This window comes from Lygodium microphyllum, chromosome 25 (assembly GCF_053477565.2).
Source record: "Lygodium microphyllum isolate KBCC chromosome 25, Lygodium_microphyllum_v1.1.10, whole genome shotgun sequence".
Lineage (NCBI taxonomy): Eukaryota > Viridiplantae > Streptophyta > Polypodiopsida > Schizaeales > Lygodiaceae > Lygodium > Lygodium microphyllum.
Window position 1 is genome coordinate 41436457 of NC_141159.1, and position 21125 is coordinate 41457581.

General features: G+C 42.9%; 1 protein-coding gene across 4 annotated transcripts in view; it reads right to left on the reverse strand.

Annotated features, from left to right (window-relative positions):
- Positions 1 to 499: 499 nt before the first annotated feature.
- The window catches only part of LOC148014131 (uncharacterized), a 28468-nt gene continuing 7842 nt past the window's right edge, over positions 500 to 21125 (reverse strand). Inside the window, exons 2-4 of one of the 4 annotated variants that reach the window (XM_087666426.1) lie at positions 3162 to 3245; positions 2924 to 3077; positions 500 to 2410 (exon numbers count right to left, since the gene is read on the reverse strand). In XM_087666426.1, coding sequence (XP_087522552.1) covers positions 737 to 2371 — 1635 coding nt within the window. In that variant the 5' untranslated portion in view covers positions 2372 to 2410; positions 2924 to 3077; positions 3162 to 3245 and the 3' untranslated portion in view covers positions 500 to 736. The remainder of the gene's footprint in view (positions 2411 to 2923; positions 3078 to 3161; positions 3246 to 21125) is intronic. The other 3 variants (XM_087666427.1, XM_087666428.1, XM_087666425.1) reach the window with 3 other exon arrangements.

The following is a 21125-nucleotide window of genomic DNA, read 5'->3' on the forward strand; positions in this document are numbered from 1 at the left end:
AGCTCCTCACTCATGGTAACTGTATACACATTCTCATACAGGTAAAGCATTTTCACTAGTCTAGCTTTCCTTTCCAGATCTATTGTGTGCATTTATATGTTGGCTTACATGTGTAGGTTCACATACGGAAAACTTATATGTCCTCTTACAACCACTTTTTAGGTGTTAATTCTTCTCGTGTGCATGTGCTTAGTCAAATGGATTCAGCAACTAGCCCAAAAAGTGTCTGGTCATGAGACCAAACCAGACATAATTGAAAAAGAGAATGAATGCTTCTTGACACAAGCACTCAGTCAAGAATTCTCCACTCCAACATTCAGCTTCCTTTGTAAGTACCCTTCCCAGGGGAAATTAGAAAGATTTTCTAATATCACTCTTTCTCAACCAGACAACAAAGTATGTGAAAGTCTTATTGTAGGAGGATGTTAGACTTTCAGCATTATTATTACACGTAAAAAAGCAGAGAACTTAAGAGAATGGTGAGGGGTGAGGAAAAAGTTTAACCAAACAAAAGGGAACCTCAACTCCAATGAAACTGCAGTTCATATTTTTGAAACATGGATACACATATGGAGCCTCATCAGAGATTAACACTCACGATGCATAACTATATTGTGGATGGATGAAGTCCATGTGACTCCATAGTGGATGGATGGAGTTCAAAGGGGTTCACAACTACACAGTCTCAAAAAGACTATCAATAGTTTGCAAAGTGACAGAGGACAAGTTTGCCAGTTCAACCAAGTCGTGAATTTTCATACAATGGTTCACCATTTTCGTTCTTGCTTAATTGTTTTTCCAATCTTTCTTGCTCAAGCTGGTACCACTCTTGCACCAATCTCAATCTTTCAGAGGCCAATTTCAGCTCTTTCAAGTGCTGTTGCTGCCATCGCTCTTTGAAATTTTCAGCTTCTGCACAATCAGTCTTGGTCAAGAATCTCCCCAATGGGAAGGTCATAGGACCCAATATCTGTGGCTGCAGGGTGTCAAAAGGAGGGACCTGCATGCATCCCATCCAAGGAGTATAGGCCTGGATACAAGCTGTTTCCTTCATGGCATTGTTGACAAGGACTGACAATGAAACCTTCATCTCTTCAACAACTTGCTGACAGCTCATTCTTACGTCATTCAGAAGTGCCTGATGCTCAGTATGGGACTCTGTTACATATAATTTTCTAGCTTCAGCCATTGAATCTTTAGTAAGATCTTCATTTATGGCTTGCTCATTATTCTCAACCAGAAGGTTGCCAGTGTTCAAGAGCACTTCAGCAGCAGGCTCACCAGATGGTGCAGCAGGGAGATTTTTTACCACATTGTCAGCACCCTTTGAGTGAGTCACCTCATCATTCAGTCCCATGGGCCCACCATCTACAACCCTGAGTTGGGCGAGCCCATTGTCAGCACCTTTGGAGTGAGTTGCCACATTATTAACTGCCATTGACTTACTATGTACTACCCTGGGTTGGGCACCTTTGTAGTGAGTTGCCACAATATTAACTCCCATTGTCTTACCATCTACTATCCTGGAATGGGCAATCCCATTGTTGAAACCCTGGGTTTGGGTGAAGCTGACCAGGGGTATCTCGCTTTCTGCTCCTTCACGTTCTGGCAAGCCACCGTGACAGCCATTTATATCACCTGCCAATCTTTCCTCCAGATTACTAGGTTCTTTCACAAGTTCATCCTCATCTTCTAAACGTAATCGCAGTTTCTCACTCACACCCCAGATTTGCTGGAGTAATCTGGAAAACTCTGCCTCATTAGCATCTTTAGATGGAGAGCCTGCATCAGTGTGGATTTCTCCATTAATGTACTTGCGCCTTAAGTTCTTTGCTTTCTCATACACCTGCCTTTCTGTGAAACTACGCCCTACTCTCAGGCTGACCTTCTTGGCTACCTCCCCCCATTCAATGTCAGTATTTTTCAGAGGAAGCCCAACATCTGGCCTTGCGCAGCTAGCTAGCTCATTAAGAAGAGCAATCAAATCAGCAATATACCACAGCTTTCTATTGTGTTTTTTCTCAGATGGGTGCTCCTTCCCAGATGAGAGCACTGGCTTTCCTGTTGCTTCTTCTTTTGACCTCTCTCGAGCTGTCTCATCTTTAGAGCAACTAGCCCCTTTTTCCCCACATTCATCCAGATCTGGAACCATGTCTGCCATAGTATTCAACTTCTTAACTGAGGCTGCACATTCTGAATCAACCTTTTTGGTCAACTTCATTGTGGGAGAAGTAAGCAGTTTTTTTTCTGTATCATCAGTCTTCTGTACTTTGGCCTTCTTAGTAGCAATCTTGTCAAGGCCATCATCCCCATACGCCTTTCTAGAATCCAAACCAGTAGTGTCATTCTTCTCAATTTTCCTTCTGCCCATCTGTACTCTTTAATATCTTCAACACCAGTAGAGGAGAGCCTGAAATATTTGGAAACAAGAAGTAGCATGAGGTAAGTCACCTCAGAAATACACTCACCACCACATGCTGATTTACAAGCTATGTATTCCACAAAACTAAGCCATGAAATGAAAACAGCTGAGAATGTCCATGACAGTAAAAAATCAAAATGTGCAAACAGTAAAGAAACAAGCAAAGGGAACAGTTTGGGTCTTTTGTTCTTTGTGACACTCACTGAGATATTCGAGCTACCACTTTCTTTAATAAAGGGTTTCCCTAGTCCATGCACCATTGATATAAAGGTTAGTGGTGGGGTAGAGACTGACTGATTTCGTACTAGGAATATAAAAAAATTTGCAATATTATTTGGATACTCTGTAACACCACTGTCAGTCACATTAGAGCTTCCCACCCAGAAATTCTGACCACAATACAATCTATTAAAGACCTCTAATAGAGCAGATTAAGGATAGGGGCCAATCTTCCGTACAAGTATGTTCTGAAGCAACCTGAGGCGAGAAAATCAGTCTTACTATTGATGAGAAGAAGCAAAGTGGAATACGAATTGATTTGATGATTTGTGATTCGCTTGTTTGATTGCATGTGCCTGTGCCTGCAAGTGTGTGGCTACCATTACTGTGTCCAGGATCTGTTGTTACTTGATGCAGTCTGCCACTAAGTTCAGGCCTGAAATATTGTATTTTGCATTACCACAGCTGCCCAAGAACAACTGTGACTTATACTCATATGAAACAAAAGGTAGGGATTTACCTAGTTGAACACTTCTTCTTATAGAGCTTCCTCTATGTTCGCATGGTGCTGATCTTGGTCTCCCTGGTGACTTAGAGCTGTTTCCTATATGACAGAAGGAGCAACATAGAGAGAATATAATTCATACAACAAAGGATTATATGAAAATTTGCCACTAGGCTTGGCCAAGATGAAGACTTTGAACTATTGGTCATACACAGTGTGTCTCCCCCAACTAAGTGGTGATTGATCTCATCATCTAAGTGACCCAATTGAGAAGCACCTGGTGAACAAGGTGTAAACAAATACCCTAACACAAAAACACAAATACAATCGTACAACAAAGCACAAACCAAACAAAATGCAATTAGGGCTAGGGTAATTAGAGACAATGAACACAATGAAGGGTTTGAAATGAATGAATCTATATAATACAATGCTCATGCAGCAAACACACTACATAGTGAATGAATACTATATCCCAAACTCTCGTGTTTCGAGGACCAAGGTAGAGGTAATGAGCTGCAAAGTGTGTCATACTCCAATGGATCCCGCAATGCAACAATGTTTGGTAGAAGCAATCGCAACAGTAGATGTCAGATCTATGATAGATGGAACAATGAGAGAGAAAAATTCAAATGCAGCCTGATGAACAGCAAACACAGCCTAATAGGATGTCGCCACCTGATAGGAAGATGCCAATGCAGTAAAACTGTAGTAGTAAAACGACAAGAAGTGGCACAGGCTACGAGGTAGATGCCAGAAACAGGCATCAGATGGGTGAAAATTTGTGAAGTAGCTCCGACCATGGTAACCACGAAATGCACAACAGTTTGAAATGAAAAAAAATTATATATTGTTGCTCATTTGAGAGTTTTTAGACACTCTACATATAGGATAGACATCATTTGTTAGCATGAAAGGATTCGCATAGTATAAATATTTAAGTTGCAACTCATTGTTTTTATAAAGAAAACTATCTCATATATATTATTCAACTCTTTCACTTCGCATTTTGCTTGGGACTTGCCCAAAGGTGAAACTTTGCTTGGGACTTGCCCAAAGGTGAGACGCGACCTTTCAAGGGTGAAACATTTCATGGTTATCCTAGCTTCGACTAAGATGTGCTCCACAAAAGGGGTGCAAACAATGAAGTTTTGACACCTGAAACCTGCGAAAACAAGATTGATTGAATAGGAGGATAGACTATCTATTTATAGAAAGTTTGGGGCTTCCCAAATTAGGGTTTACCTATGGGACAGCAAAACTCTCTTGAACCGCTCCTAGTGTAAGTTCCCCAACTATCACCTTCAGCAATAAGTGACCCAAATGCTCTCACCCTTTGAAACCATTCTTCCTTCTTGGAGAGGGTGGTAGTTCCCTAATTAAGCACTTAATTACAACAATTTGCAAATAAACATAAATTGAAATGCACAATTTACCTTAATAATCTTGGACATTGGACACCTTGTTGACCCCAAAACAGGTGCCCCTTTCAGTATTTCTTTAATTTTAATTGCTAATGGAATGAGTAAAAGCTAAGATTCCACAATCTCCTTTGCTCTTCCAAAAGCCCCTTGCTGTAATAATAATCAGCAAGCAATTTGGGCCATTTGACCCTGGACTTTTCACCCAAGACTTACACAATTGAAACAACAAACTAGCCAAACACTGGCCCAATTTACAATGAATGGACTGGCATCTAAATTCCTTGACAATTATACAAATTTCAGGTGCTGAATTCAATTACAATGCCTTCTCCTATTGGCAAGGGTCTCAAAGTGGCTGTTAAACCCTAATTTCTAAATAAATTTAGTGTTTACAGCAAAAATCCTCCTGTTGTCCACCAAATGTGGCTGAGAGTTGTTGAGTGGCTGAGAAATGCTGAGATCTTTTGAGAGATTACTAGAGAAGGTGAGAGGAAAGCCAAGATGAGAGAGAAATCTGATTTTTGATCTACTTGTTGCCTGCTCCAACCTACATTTAGTGCAGTTACCTACTGCCAGGCACCTCCAAAATGCTGAAAGGAGTTGTGCCATATATATCCATATGCAATCCTTCACCCACCATAGCATGAAAACTAGTGCCATCACCAAAGTAATCTGGCTGCCCCATAATTGCATGCATGCCCTGCTGTCCAAAAAGCATTGGATAGGCACTTCCAAATTGGCCTTGCATTCGCATCATTTGCTTATGCTTAGTACCCACATTTGGAACATCATGTTGTTGAATTGGCTCTTCCTTCAATGCATCTTACTGTCCCAAGCTCTTGAAGACGATTTCCTCTTCTGGCTTTTACTACCCTCCTTTAAAGGGTTCAAAAAGCACATGAACTGAGGATCATTTGTCAATTACATAAACATTTCAGCTGTTGCCTTTAGCTGCTCTTTAAACTATTCATCAAATTCGTCTTTCTCTTGCTAATCATCAACTTCTAAAGGCTTAGAAGGGCCCACATTTTGGTCTAAACCAACATTATTAGCTTGTTGTCTATGCTATGTGAAATCAACCTTCCTTCTCGAAAATGGTGGTACTTTCCTAATTAAGCACTTAATTACAGCAATCAACAAATGAGCATAACTTAAAATACACAAATTACTATAATAATCTCGCACATTGCACACCTTGTTAGCCCCAAAACTAGTGCCCCTTTCAGTATTTCTTTAACTTAATTGCTAATGAAATGAGTAGAAGCTTAGCTTCACAATCTCCTTTGCTATTCCAAAAGCCCTTTTACTATAGCAACAATCAGCAATCAATTTGAGCCAATTGCCCCTTGATTTTCACCCAAGAATTGCACAAATGGAACCAACACAATTGGCCAAATGTTGCCCCAATTCACAATGGATAGTACATGATGCCTTTCCCTAGTGGCACGAGTCCCAAGGTGGCTACTAAACCCTAATTTTTGCAAAAATTTAGAATTTACACCAAAGATCTCTCTGTAGATCTCTATTGTCACCAAATTTGGCTGAGATCTGCTCAAAATGACTAAGAAATATTGAGATCTCTTAAGAATGGATTGAAGAAGGTGAGAGAAAGCCAAGATGAGAGAGAAATCTAATTTGCTTCGCGAGAAAATCCTAAATTTTGCATGTCTGTTCCAACATGCATTTAACACACTCACCTGTTGCAAGGCACCTCCAAAATGTTATCACCTACTCAGCAATGCCGTTGCCAGCCCTTGGGAGTGTTAAAGTTACGGGATCTAGAGCATGGCAGTGAGTTATGGTGGATGGAAGAAGAAGTGTGGACTCATGATGGAGAAGACAAAGACAATGTTTGTCACACAAGTGAATTAGGTTCCAAGATTGAGACTTGGACTCATAAACACAATCTTGTGTATGTAGACAATGACACTGACACTTCACTGGAAAGAAAAGAGTACTATCATTGCATTAAGAAAAGAAAGCAAGTATAATGCTTTATAGGAAAGTAGGAAACTGCAGTAGGCACCACTGTGCATATGGGATAGGTTAGCCTACATGTCCTTGGCCCTGAAGCTCCATACAAAGAGGCTGTTTAGTGAGTGTGATTGCTGATTCTCAACACCCCTCCTCAATCACAACTAGGAAGGCACAAAGTGTGTAGAGGCTGTAATGAGAACCACCTACAAAGTGTGGGCACACCACAAACATGGTAGACACCAAAGGCTGTCGCAAAAAAGGCTAAGTGTGGGCACCAAAACATGATGGACATCCAGAGGCTGTAATAGGGGCCTCACAAAGTGTACAGGGACTGTAATGCCAAGTTACATAAGGAGTTTACAAAGCTTATGGCACGAAGCATTAGGGCAAGGAAATACAAGGCTTTTAAAACAGTCTATCAGAGTTATGAGAGTAGAAGGACTGATGAGTCTTGTCCTTCCGATCCTGGTGGTCTTCATCTTCATCTTCTTCTTCCTTTGCTCCATTTTCTTCTTCTTCTTTGACTGCGACTAGATAGGCCTTTTGGGATCTCTTTCTTGCTTGGCAGAATTTCTCGGTGTGTCCGGTCCTTTTGCAGAAGTCACAGAAGAGTTGATCCTTCTTGCCTTTGTACCTGTTGCCAACATATAATGCATGCTCATCTCTAGAGGTACTTGGTTCTTCCTTAGTTTTTAGCTTCTTTTCCTCTTCTAACAGTGATGCCTGGATATCAACAAGTTCAGGATTTGACATGTTGATTAAAGTTGTTGATACATTATTATATTCAGGAGGCAAACTCTTAAGTAGAACACCGATGCAAACATCTTCGTCCATTTTAATGTTGATTCCTGCAAGTTGGGTTAGGAGTCATTCCATGTAATTTAGATGTGTGGCAAGTGATGTGCTGGACTTCATTTCAAGCCTGAAGAACTCAATCAGGAGACCATACTTTGATGATTTAGATTGTGCACCGAACAAGGTGTCAAGTCTCTTCTATGTATCCTGTGAGGTCTCACAGTTATCCACATGGTGGATATAACTGTCGTCTAGCTCCAGTTTGATAATGGCCTGGGCTCTGTCATCATTCTTTTGCCAAGTAGTTGCAAGGTCCGCATCCCGAGGTTTCTTCTCTTTGCCATTTGTGATTGCCCAGAGACCCTTTTTCATCAAGATGAGCTTGATGCGGGTTTGCCAAATGTGAAACCCGACACCTTTGAATCGAGCATTTGGAGAGTCTTTTCCCATGTTGAGGTTGTAAGATCAGCAGCAAATCAACACCAGAATTCTGAGATTTTATCAGTAGAAGAGCAGATTGCAATGTGTCAAGAGACACAGTTAATGACAGTGTGAAAACACACTATGTCAGTGTTGATGTTAAGCTTGATTCTTCTTGTTCGGGATCGTTCGGTCGTTCTTTAATCTTCTCAGGTCCTTCCCCTCCTTGATTTGATGCTGGGTCAATGGATTAGAGTGGGCTTTAGCTTGGTTTAGTGTCACGAGTGAGAAAAATGAGGAAAAAGGAAGCTTGAGAGATTTTGGCTATGGTAGGGTTTCAGAGAGAGGCCTGGTTTTTTGCAGATTGCAGGAGCTATGGTTAATCATTTCCAAAACTTTTTTTATGAAAATGTAGCTCTTTCCAAGGCCTATCAAAACCCTATGATCTTCGTCACCATCGCGACGTGTGCAGGCGGAATATGACGTACGAATTAGCAGCAGCGCAGTCTGGACAACGACGACGAATTTTCGCAATGCTGGGGTTACAGGTCACCAATGTTATGGATTGAGGTGCTGGGATGAAGCATCTTGAAGTGAGGAACAATTTCTCAGAAGGAAGCAAGTGAAGATATGTCCTGTAAGTGAAGATCCAGCTTCTCCAACAGAGGTAGGTTGCAGGTTGGCTACAGCTGCCAAGAGGTAGAGAGTGAAAATGGAGTTGGAGATGAAGTCAAACACTTGAGCTGAGCTAGATAGAGATTATGAGAGGCTGAGAGAGCAGAGAGAGGACCTGAAACATGCTAAGTCATACTCAACTGCGCTCTGATACCATGTTAAAGTTACGGGATCTAGAGCATAGCAGTGAGTTATGGTGGATGGAAGGAGAAGTGTGGACTCATGATGGAGAAGACAAAGACACTGTTTGTTACACAAGTGAATTAGGTTCCAAGATTGAGACTTGGACTCATAAACACAATCTTGTGTATGTGGACAATGACACTGACACTTCACTGGAAAGAAAAGAGTACTATCATTGCATTAAGAAAAGAAAGCAAGTACAATGCTTTATAGGAAAGTAGGAAACTGCAGTAGGCACCACTGTGCATATGGGATAGGTTAGCCTGCATGTCCTTGGCCCTGAAGCTCCATACAAAGAGGCTATTTAGTGAGTGTGATTGCTGATTCTCAATAGGGAGGTGACTTCCTTACTTGCTGAGGCCCCCAGATAGCTGTCTTTTACAACAAATTGATGTTCTCTGATCAGAAAATAGACCACTAGCTCCCCCTCTCTTTCTCTCTCCCAAGCTATAAACTAAGTGAATGATTGAGACCCAGGCCCAAAAACGTTTTCTCAATTTGAATGGGTATTTTTACCAAGTGGCAACCATCTAAACCCATTTTTCAGCAACCTTCAAAACCAAATCTTTTAATAGGGTATCTGACCCTGCTAGATCTACGTACCACCGGATCACTCAATGGAGCCCTTTAATACCAACTAATATCTCGGGGTCCTTGGCCTGTTACCATGAAATAATGGCCATGTATATCACATGTGCTAAACAACCTTACACATTTGATTAATATCTCAATCAAATGTTATCGGCAAGATTAAAGCGTCTTAAAATTTCACGTCCACATGACACTGCATGACTTGTCCAAGATTAAGCAATGCATTTTTCTCAACATTTAGTAAATTTTCAAATCAATAGGCATCATCCCTACTTGATTCCATCTTCCATCTGAAGAATCTCTTACTATAATGCTCAACTCAATACAACTTCACCACTAGAGTAAAGCTTTTGACATTCAATGAGGTCTCTTGGGCCCACCAAGTCAAGGAAATTGATGATATCCCGGCAATGAAACTATGAAACCAGCCTTCCTTCTTGGAGAGAGTGGTAATTCCCAAATTAAGCACTTAATTATAGCAATTAGCAAATAAACATAAATTGAAATGCACAATATACCTTAATAATCTTGGACATTGGACACCCTATTGGCCCCAAAACTGGAACCCCCTTCAAAATTTCTTTAACTTTGATTACTAATGGAATGAGTACAAGCTAAGATTCCACAATCTCCTTTGCTCTTCCAAAAGCCCCTTGCTGTAATAACAATCAACAAGCAATTCAAGCCATTTTCCCCTTGACTTTTCACCCATGATTTGCACAATTGGAATCACAAACTTGCCAAATGCTACCCCAATTTATAATGAATGGACTGGCATCTAAATTCCCTGACAATTACACAAATTTCAGATACTGAATTCAATATACAATGTCTTTTCTTATTGGCACATGTCTCGAGGCGGCTGTTCCTCCTATTGTCCACCAAATATGATTGAGATATGTTGATCATGGCTGAAAAATGCTGAGATCTTTTGAGAAATTACTGTAGAAGGTGAGAGAAAGCCACGATTAGAGAGAAATCTAATTTTCTTCGCGAGAAAATCCTAAAATCTGCATGCTGCCTACTCCAACCTGCATTTAATGCAATCACTTTGCTGCCAACCACCTCCAAAATGCTATCACCTGATCAGTAATGCTATTGCCAACCCCTGGAAGGTGTCTCCCTACTGTCCCTTGCTAGTTGAGGCCCCCAAATGGCTGTCTACTGCAGCAAATTGTTGTTCTCTGATCAGAAAATGGACCAACAGCTCCCTCTCTCTCCCTCCTAGCTTGTAAAACTAACTAAATGGCTAGGACCAAACTCCCAAAAACGTTTTCTCTATTTCCATGGGCATTTTTGCCAAGTGGCAACCTTCTAAGCACATTTTTCAGCATTATCCAACCATTTAATTAATTTTCACAATTATATCATCGTGAAAATTAATTTCAACCGTTCTAACCCTGCCCAAAATTAAATGTGCCCATCCATAATAAAATTAGCTAGGCCATTTACAACCTGGAGGGGTCCCCAACCTCTGTTGCCCCTTAAACTAGTATTATTTAATTAATTAATGCTAGTCCCCAGTGTCACCACACTGACACTTATTAGCCAAACAACTGTGCTAGGGTCAAAACTCAACTGACCCCTAAACCCCAACTAGCATAACATATCTCAACTTTTGCCTTTGACACCCACTGCATCCTCAAAGTCCTTGGCCTATTACCATGAAATAACTACCATATGCATCACATGTGCTAAACAACCTTGCACATTTGATTAATATCTTAAACAAATGTTATTCACACCCATAGTCACAAGTAACGGCCATGTTTGGCTTGAGGATTGCAAGGATGGTAGCTTCTTTCCGTCCCATGTCCCATTCTGTGTGACTATATAGTCACAAGTGATAGCAATTCCTCCCCATACCATGTTCCCCATCCCCGTCCCGTTTTGCGTCACTTCTAACTATGTTGTCACCTCATCCATCATACAATTGCTAGTCTCAATTAATGCCAAAAAACCAGCCACTTATTGCCGAGTTCCCCCCAGATCAGTTCAACAGAACCTAATTAGGATTTTCCTTCTATTTCCGACCCCAAAATCACCCCAACATCAGGTTGTCATGCTGTCATAATGCTTCAGCTTCTATCTCTCTACTCATAAATGAGTTCTCCACCCTCAAATCAGCCTAGAAAGGCCTCACACAACCTTGCATGGCTCCCAAACATAGTTGATTGCCAAGTGTCAAGCCTGCCCATGCAAACACAACCTCTAGCCTTAATTTCCAACCTATATTAATTGATTAAGTTGAGAAATACATGGCCCCTGCACAAACTTTGACCATGCCAAATCCCAATTTTAAATTTCTAACCTCTTTGAGTCGAAAAATGTTGAAATTTTCCACAAATCTTAGCCTAGGATATTAAATAATTTAATTCCCTAACCCCTATAACAAGAAAAGTCATTTCCAAGGGGCTATTCAATGTCCCAAACCACGATCTAACCTACGTACCCCACTTGCCCTTGTCCATACAACTTTTGCCAATGTCCTCCACTGCCCAAGCTAGTATGGTCTATCACCATGACACGCACATTCAACTTAATCTCACGTGTAAAACCTAAGTGTCCTAACTTAAGTCTACAAAGAGCATTAAGTTAAAAACTCACATCATCATGTCATTTTTCCCCCATCTGAAGTGCTTTGTTTCACATTATTACAATTACAATACCAATGCATGGGTGATACAAGGGGTAATCCAAAGTGTTATGCTCAAATAGAATGCTATAGGCCCATGTAGTGAAATTATTCGCTTGCCCAAGCACTCTTTTACAAGCATGATCATCAAGATGCCAATGGATGATGTGTCAGAATGTAGCAAATGCTTAAGTGTATGGACAAGATTGAAAGATAATGAACACGAGAGAAGAGGGAGAGAGAAAAGAGACATTAGAACATAGAAATTTGCAGTAAACCAATGCTGAAATGAAGAAGGCAAACTCCACTTGACAAGTGGAATGACCAATAGCAGGCAGCCTATAGATAGGCCTCAAAAAATACAACATAATAATCAGGTCGACCACTTCTACATTGCCGACTGCACCAAAACTGCCATCTTTGAATAAAATAATGATAAAAATACCATGCATCAAAGCAATTGCCACGTGGCACTCTGCACAACATCATGGCATACTCAACTACCCACTAAAGGTGAAAAAACACCTATGTTGGGAATAAAGGCCTTGTGCCTTTAAATGTGCTCAGGTGTGAACACACCCTTAGCACTTGTACTTATATATATATATATATATATATATATATATATATATATATATATATATATATATATATATATATCTAAAAACCTAGAGGTACACTCTCATCATTGTACCTAAAAAAAGTGCTCAATCTCTACTCTGCTCTCTCTCTCTCTCTGTCTCTCAATGTGTGTAAAGACTGACTATCTCGATCTTCGTGCCTAACCCGTCACTACAAACTGGTATCAGAACTACGGTTGAGGCATTCGTACTTCTCAGAGTTCGAACAAGAGCTGACAAGCAGCACAGGTCATGCACAAAACAAACTAGCGTGTGTGGCGACTGGGCAGCGGGGTCCATCGACTAGGGAACCAGCGTCACGCTGAAGACCAGTGGGCAGCGACCAGACCAGGTCTAAAGACACACTGCATGCGACACCAGACGAAACGGGCTGCAAGCGACACCAGACGAAACGGGCTGCAGGCAACAGTCTTCAAGTACGTGATAGGTCAACGACTTGCCAAGCGACAGCTCCCGTGGAATCAAGCAGCGCCTTTTCTACAACGCGATTGTAGGAGACACATCACAAAGAATGTTGCAGGTCAAAGGAGTCACAAATTCATTATTCTTGAATTTTCCCTTGCCTTGATGAGGGTTCGCGCACACAAGCACAGAATTCAGATTTGTGCATGTTTTGGCCCGAAAATTTGGGGCTTTTCCCGGAATTGGGGATTGTGATGCAGAGCAAGATCATTTGTCTCAAAATTGCAGGAATTTTGTGGCATTTTGTCCCCGACATTTGGGGCTTTTCATGTACATGCACAAATTGGGCTGAAATCTATCCAATTTCTCGACATTGATGCACATTGGACCCCCTACAATTTGGGGCTTTTGCAGTTTGGGTATAATCTATGCAGCATTTGGTCATTTTATGTACATGCACGTTCAATTCCATGCAATTTGGACATCAACACTTGGTTAAATTTGGGGATTTTACTGAAATTGCTCTATTTTGGCGAAATTGACCTATCCTATGCATGACAGAGAAAATGTAGATGTGTGGTTGATGCTTTGAGCATAAAATTTTGGGGCTTTTGACCATTCGTATCAAACTTTATGCCCATGGCTACATGTACAACAGAAATTGCAGCAAAATTTGGGATTTCTCATGTAATGTGATGCATATGCCCTTGGAACAGCTGTAATCAATTGTGGAATGCTGTAGCACATGGTTTGGAGCTTCTGAAAATTTAATTACAGATCTGAAATCTGTGCTCCTGCATGGTCATTTATTGCTGATTGGTACTTGTTTGTACCTTGGTCACTTGGGTGACAGTTTTCGACCTGCATTTGCTGTTTTTTGGTCACATTTGGGCTGAAAATCATGGCTGGCAGCAATGACAGCACTAATCTGAGCACATAAAGAAGCTTGAAGGAGCACATAACTTTGCAGTTTGGCAAAAACAATGCTACAATATCCTGTTGCAAAAGAAGCAGGCAAAGCCGATCAAAACCAAAGGGGCAAAGCCCGCGAACATGGAACAAGAAGATTGGGATGAGTTAAATGAGCTTGCACGCTCAACCATTGAGCTATCGATTTCTGATGCCTTGTTGTTTAACATTCAAGGTTTGGATTCTCCATATGCTATATGGACTCGACTGGAAGAGCTGTATGCACAGAAAAGTGCTGCAAGCAAAGTGTATTGGCTGAAAAAGCTTATGGATTTGCGTATAAAAGAGGGTACAGCAATGTCTACTCACCTAAGTGAGTTTAACTCTATTTTCAGCCAGCTGGTTGCCTTGAAGTTCTTGATTGATGAAGAATTTAAGGCTATGTTCCTGCTTTGCACTCTTCCAGAGAGTTGGGATACATTCAGGACTGCTATGAGCAATTCGAATGCAATTCTTTTGTATGCTGATGTAGAGAGTGCTCTACTCATGGAAGAAATGAATCGGCAGAATAATGCATCCAATAAGTCTTCTAGTGCTTTGCATACTAGGGGTAGATCGCAACAGAAAGGCAAATCTGATAGCAAGGGACGCAGTAAATCACGTGGCAAAGATGTTGAATGCCATCATTGTGGCAAGAAGGGTCAATTTAAACGTGACTGGTACAAATGGAAGAAAGAGAAAGGAAAGGGCAAGAAGACAGATGATAGCAAGGAAGAGAAGAAGGACAGTCAGCCTAAAAAGAGCAATGTAAAAATTGAAGAGGTGAATGACAGTGAAAGTGGGAGTGACGTACTTTTGGTCTCTTCATACTTTGGTGCACATGCTTTACTTGCAGATACAAATGATGACATGCAAACTTGGATTCTCAATTCAAGTGCTTCCTTTCATGTCACCCCCTCATCGTGAGTGGTTCTCTGCCTATACAGGAGGTCGACATGGTGTTGTCCATCTTGGGGACAACTATGCATGTGACATTGCAGGTATTGACAGTGTGCAGTTGCAGTTTCCACATGGCTCTGTCTTCACACTTTAGCATGTACGGCATGTACCTCAACTCAAGAAGAGCTTGATTAGCACAGGGCAGCTAGATGATGATGGTTTTCATACCACCTTTGGTGATGGAAAATGAAAGATTTGTAAGGGATATAGGGTTATGGCTAGAGATTGCAAAAGTGATACTTTGTATCCACTTCATGTATCTAGTGTGCGTGACCATGTTGTTGCCGTGACCAAGCAGCCAAGTGTTTCTTTGTGACATGGCCGATTGGGACGCATGAGTCAAACAGGAATGAAAGTGCTTTCTCATTGGGGTTACTTGCCTTGTCTTCGTTATGCTGATTTTGAGCATTGTGATCATTGTATTTTTGGCAAACATGTATAGACGTCTCATAAAAAGTCTCTTTCGTTGAAATCTTCTCCTCTAGGAATAGTACATTCATATGTATGTCAAATGCCAGGATTATCTTTAGGGAAAAATACATATTTCGTCACCTTTGTTGATGATGCTACACGGAAGGTATGGATTCACCCTATTCGTAGCAAGGATGAAGTGCTTTACAAGTTTGAAAAATTCTTGGCATTGGTTGAAAATCAGACTGATAAGACACTTAAGTGTCTTCACTCTGACAATGGTAGGGAACATGTATCCAAGGCCTTTCAAGCATTTTGTGACAGCAAAGGGATAAAGAGGGAGCTCATTGCTCCTCATAATCCGCCCCAAAATGGAGTTACAGAGCGTATGATTCGCTCCATACAGGATAAAGTCCGTACGATGCTATCTCATGCTGCATTATCCCATGGTTTTTGGGCAGAGGCTGTTATGACAGCCGTTCACCTGATTAATCGATCACCAAACAGGTCTTTTGGGGGAGGGAGTTCCCCAAGAAGCGTGGCCGGGCAAGCCACCTTCATATGCTCATCTGAAAGTGTTTGGCTATGAGGCTTTTGTGCACATTCGTAAAGAAAAACGCAGCAAACTTGAGCCAAAGTCCTGTAAATGCATTTTCCTAGGATATGGTGACAAGGATGAAATGGGGTATAGATTGTGGGATCCCGAGAAAAGGAAAGTAGTACACAGCAATGACGTTATATTCCGGGAAGATCGCATGCACAAATAGCTTGAAAAGACAGAGGAGGTCCGTAGGGTTGTATTTTGGGAAGAAATATCTTTTGGACGGCAAAATGTGCCCGCTGTACAACAGCAAATACTTATTGTAAATGAACCTGTAAATGCAAGAAATGATGTGGAAATGATCAGCTAGCTATTGCCCATGAAAATGAGCCATTGCATGTGCAGGAACAGCCAGGGCAGCAAGCTGTTAATGTTGATTTGCAAGCTGAAATGCCAGGACAGCATGCTGAAAATGGAAATTTGTAGGAACAGCCAGCAAACAATGACCATTGGGTTAGGAGATCGTCTAGAGCTACTAGACAACGTGACAGGTTTGTTCTTGGTGTAATTAATGTGGCTGATTATGTCATGTTGATAGACTGTGGTGAATCATCTGGCTTCAAGGAAGCAATGGACAGACAGGACAACAAGAAATTATATAAAGCCATGTTGTCATAAATGGAATCGCTTGAGAAAAAATGGCACTTGGGACTTGGTATAGTTGCCTAAATGGCAGAAAACACTTCCATGCAAATGGGTTTACAAGATGAAGGTCACTTCTGGTTCCTCACCAAAGCACAAAGCAAGATTGGTTGCAAAGGGATACAAACAAGAGCATGCAATTGACTTTGATGAGATTTTCTCTCCTGTAGTTAAGATGACTACATTGAGAACCATTTTGGGCTTGGTTGCAGTTGAAGATATGGAGCTCATATAGATGGATGTAAAGACTGTGTTTTTACATGGTGATCTACATGAAGACATATATATGCAGCAGCCTGAAGGGTTTGTGGAAAAAGGGAAAGAAAAAATTGTATGTAAACTCAAAAGGAGTTTGTATGGGCTAAAACAAGCACCAAGAGAATGATATCATAAGTTTGATACATTCATGCAGTCTCAAGGCTTTCATAAAAGTCAAGTGGATCACTACTTGTACACCAAGAAGACAGCAGATGGGAGCCTCATTATCTTGGTTTTGAATGTTGATGACATGCTGATTGCTGGCAGGGATACTCATGCCTTGGACTCACTGAAGCAAAGTCTTCATGGCAGCTTTAACATGGATCTTGGTGATGCAAATCACATTCTTGGCATGCGAAAACTCAGAGATAGGTCAAAAGGATCACTCTATCTATCTCAACAGAAGTACATCTCCAAGATTTTGCAGCGTTTCGATAGGGGAAAAACAATTGGGGTTCCATTGCCTCCATATGTGAAACTCAGTGCAGAGGACAGCCCTACATCTGATGATAAGAAGGCTGAAAGGGCCAAGATACCATATGCTTCAGCGATTGGTAGTTTGATGTATGCTATGGTTGCTACACGTCCTGACATTGCCTTTGCAGTGGGAGTGGTTAGCAGATACAAGGCAACCCCTGGCAAGAAGCGGATGCAATGAAAGGTATTATGTGTCAGAGTGCAGCGGTGCGGAAGCGTAGGACTAAGAGAGAGAGAACGCAGAGAGAGAGAAGAGAGAGAAAGAGACAGTGGAAGATGAAGATCTACTGTATAAAGTGTACTGTATACAAAGATATGCACATATGTACACGGGCGCAGTGCGCTGGACTGTGTGTCTCCACCTCGACGATGCAACTTGCTGTTCACCTCGAAGTCCGCTGCAGTCTGCACTGTCTCCTATCTGAAATCTGCGAACAGAGACGGAATCTGCGCGTGCCACCAGTCTGTAATCTGCGAGCAGAGAAGTGCGGGAGACTGCTGAAAACCTCGGCTATAAATAGCCAGAATCTGGGCAAAAAAATCAGGCAGGTCGGTTGCATTAAATGCAGCCGACTGGACTGCAGTCAGTCGGACTGCCACGTGGCAATCCGACTATACAGTCCGACTGGACTGTGCAGTCCGGACAGGCTATGATCTCTAACACCCCCTCTCAGAGCCTGGGCGGGGCAGAAGCCTGAGGGATCTGGAATGTCTCCGAAGTAGAGCCTGGGGAAGTGCCTTCGTAAACAAATCTGCAAGATTGTCCTTTGTCTTGCAGTACTCCACAGTGATGGTCTCATCCAGAAGCTTCTCTCTGATGAAGTAGTACTGGATCTCTATGTGCTTCATTCGGGCATGAAAAACAGGATTCCGTGCCAAGGCAATGCAACTCTCATTGTCACATTGCAGCAAAGTAGGACGAGTCTGGGGGCAGCCAAGCTCCTCCAACAATCTCCGAAGCCACACAGCCTCACATGTGGTGGAAGACACGGCCCGATACTCCGCCTCAGTAGACGAAAGGGCTACTTTGGGCTGCTTCTTGCTACTCCATGAGATAACACCTGCACCCAAGGTAAAACAGTAACCTGTAGTAGACCGCCTGTGGTCCACATCACCGGCCCAATCCGAGTCGCTCCAACCTGCAAGTACAAGATCTGAACCATCTGTCCCTGCGGGATAATGAATCCCTAAATCAGACGTCCCCCTCAAATACCAAAGTATCCTCTAAGCAGCCTACCAATGCACCGTCTGAGGTTCACTCATGAACCCTGCCAAGAGCCCAACAGCAAAACAAAGATCAACACGAGTGTTGAGAAGCCAAATCAAGGATCCAATCAACTGACGATAGCGGGAAGCATCCGCCATGGGAGAAGCTGAATGGGAAGTAGCCTTCCAGTTCGGATCCATAGGAGTAGAAAGGGTCCGACAATCCTCCATCGCAAAAGACACCAAGAGCTCCTGTACATATCTCTGCTGAGAGATGAAGATCCCCCTTGGAGACTGATAAATCTCATGGCCCAAAAAGAAATGGAGGAGACCCAAGTCCGTCATCTCGAACGTCCGATGTAAAGCTACCTTCGTCTCTTGGACCTTCTGTGCATGATCACCTGTGACAATCAAATCATCAACATACAACACAAAAAGCACACAACCATCCTCGGAAGTGTGAACATAAAGCTGCGGATCGGCCTTAGAACGCCGATATCCCAATTGTAACTGAAGGAACGAATCAATCTTCTCGTTCCATGCACGCGGAGCCTGCTTGAGGCCATACAAGGCCTTCTTCAACCTGTAGACTTTCCCATCTGAAGATCCAAAGCCAGGAGGCTGCTCGACATAGATCTCCTCCTTCAAATCACCATTGAAGAAGGCCGACTTCACATCCAATTGGTAGACAGGCCATCTCCTATGGCCAGCCAACGCAAGAACAGCTCGAATAGTCGCCATACGAGCAGTGGGGGCAAAAGTATCATGACAATCAATCCCTGGGCGCTGTGCAAAACCTTTAGCAACAAGGCGAGCCTTGTGCTTGTCCAAAGAACCATCGCTAAGGTACTTGGTCTTGAAGACCCATTTGACGCCAATCACCTTCTTATTCGGGGGCGTGGCACGAGTGACCAAGTGCCATTCCTCTCAATAGCCTCCAACTCGGCTTCCATAGCTTTCTTCCATGGTGCGGACTGTAAAGCCTCCTTCACGGAGGTGGGCTCTCGATCCTGTATAACACGGGTCATCAAACAATAGTTAGAGCAAACAAGCTCCGTAGAATGTGCCCGGTGCCTCCGTGACCGCCGCGGACCATCCTGCGGTCCCCACTCCTCAGGAACCCCCTCGATCCCTAAATCACGAAGTGCATCACGAGCCCATCGAGGAGGAGGCCGAACCTCCCCTCGTCTCTCTCCATCAGCTGAAGACTCTCGAATATCCACCGTGGTAACTCCTCAGGGGTGACCGGTGGAACAGTAGACTCTATATCAAAAACAGAATCATAATCAAAAGGCATGGGCTCCAAAGGAATGGTAGCAGGAGCCCAACTCTCCCCTGGATCTCCAAGAACGGGATGCTCCTCACCCGTTGATATGGCCGGAACCTCCACAAACCGCACATCACGACTAGTGTACACATCCCGCTTGACGGGATCATACAATCGATAGCCTTGGGATTGGGAGCTGTAGCCAACAAATACCTGTCTTCGGGAAGCTGCTTCAAATTTATCACGGTGAGCCTTGGGAATGTGAACATAGGCATCACATCCAAAGACCCTAAAGTAAGAAACATCGGGCTTAGTCCCAAAGTAAGCCTCAAAAGGTGTCATCCCATCAACGACCGAAGTGGGGGGATCGATTAAGAATGTGGACTGCAGTAGCCACAACCTCGGCCCACAGAACCTGAGGGGTCTGTCGGTGCTCCATCATGGTGCGCGCCATCTCGATCACACTATGGTTTTTCCGTTCAAGAATGCCATTTTCTTGAGTGTTGATATTAGCAAACTCCTGGTGAATACCTTTATCTGCACAAAAACGAGTAAACTCATTAGAAACAAATTCACCACCCTTGTCGGATCGCAAGGTCTTCAATCTCCGGCCTGATCAGTTCTCCTCAAAGAGAAGCCAATCCTAAAAGTGGGAGAAAGCTTCTGACTTCAATGCCAAGAAATAGGCCCATGTCATCCTGCTGTAATCATCTACGATCAGCATGAAGTACGAGCTCCCACGCAAGGTCTCGTTCCTCATAGGGCCACATAGATCCGTAGATACAAGCTCCATCGGTGAAGTAGACCGCCGCGAAGCTGTGTGGGGAATGGCATCCCTATGCTGCTTCCCACGAATGCAGGAGACACATGGCTGCTGGCTCACCACTATATCCAGCAACCCCGAACAAGCTGTCCACGTGACGCCCTCCGAAGATAGTCATAGTTGAGGTGACCAAACCGAGCATGCCATAACTCTGACTATGTCTGAGAGGTAAGAAGAAGAGTAGAGAGGGCGGTGGAAGACTTCAATTTATAGATGTCGTTCTCCTCATATCCGGATGATAAAACCTTCCTTGACCCACGATCAAGGACTCGCACCGAGTTACTGTCAAACTCCACCAAAAGTCCAAGGGAGCAAATCTTATGAACTGACAGGAGATGATACCCTAAACCTGGTACATGCAAGACCTCTGAGGTATGGGTACCACCACGTCCATCTGGAATAAGCTGCATCTTACCCCGTCCTGCAATAGACACTGAAGAGCTATCTCCAATGAGAATCTGCCCACGCGAGGGTCGCAACTGAGCAACACCATCTGATGAAGGAGTCATGTGCCGGGAGGCACCACGGTCAACGACCCACTCTCGAGCCTGGGGAGCCGTCATCGCAGCATCAAAAGCATTCAGTGAAGAGTCCTCAATGACAGCTAGATGAAGAAATGCAGCTGATGAGGGTGCAGCCACCG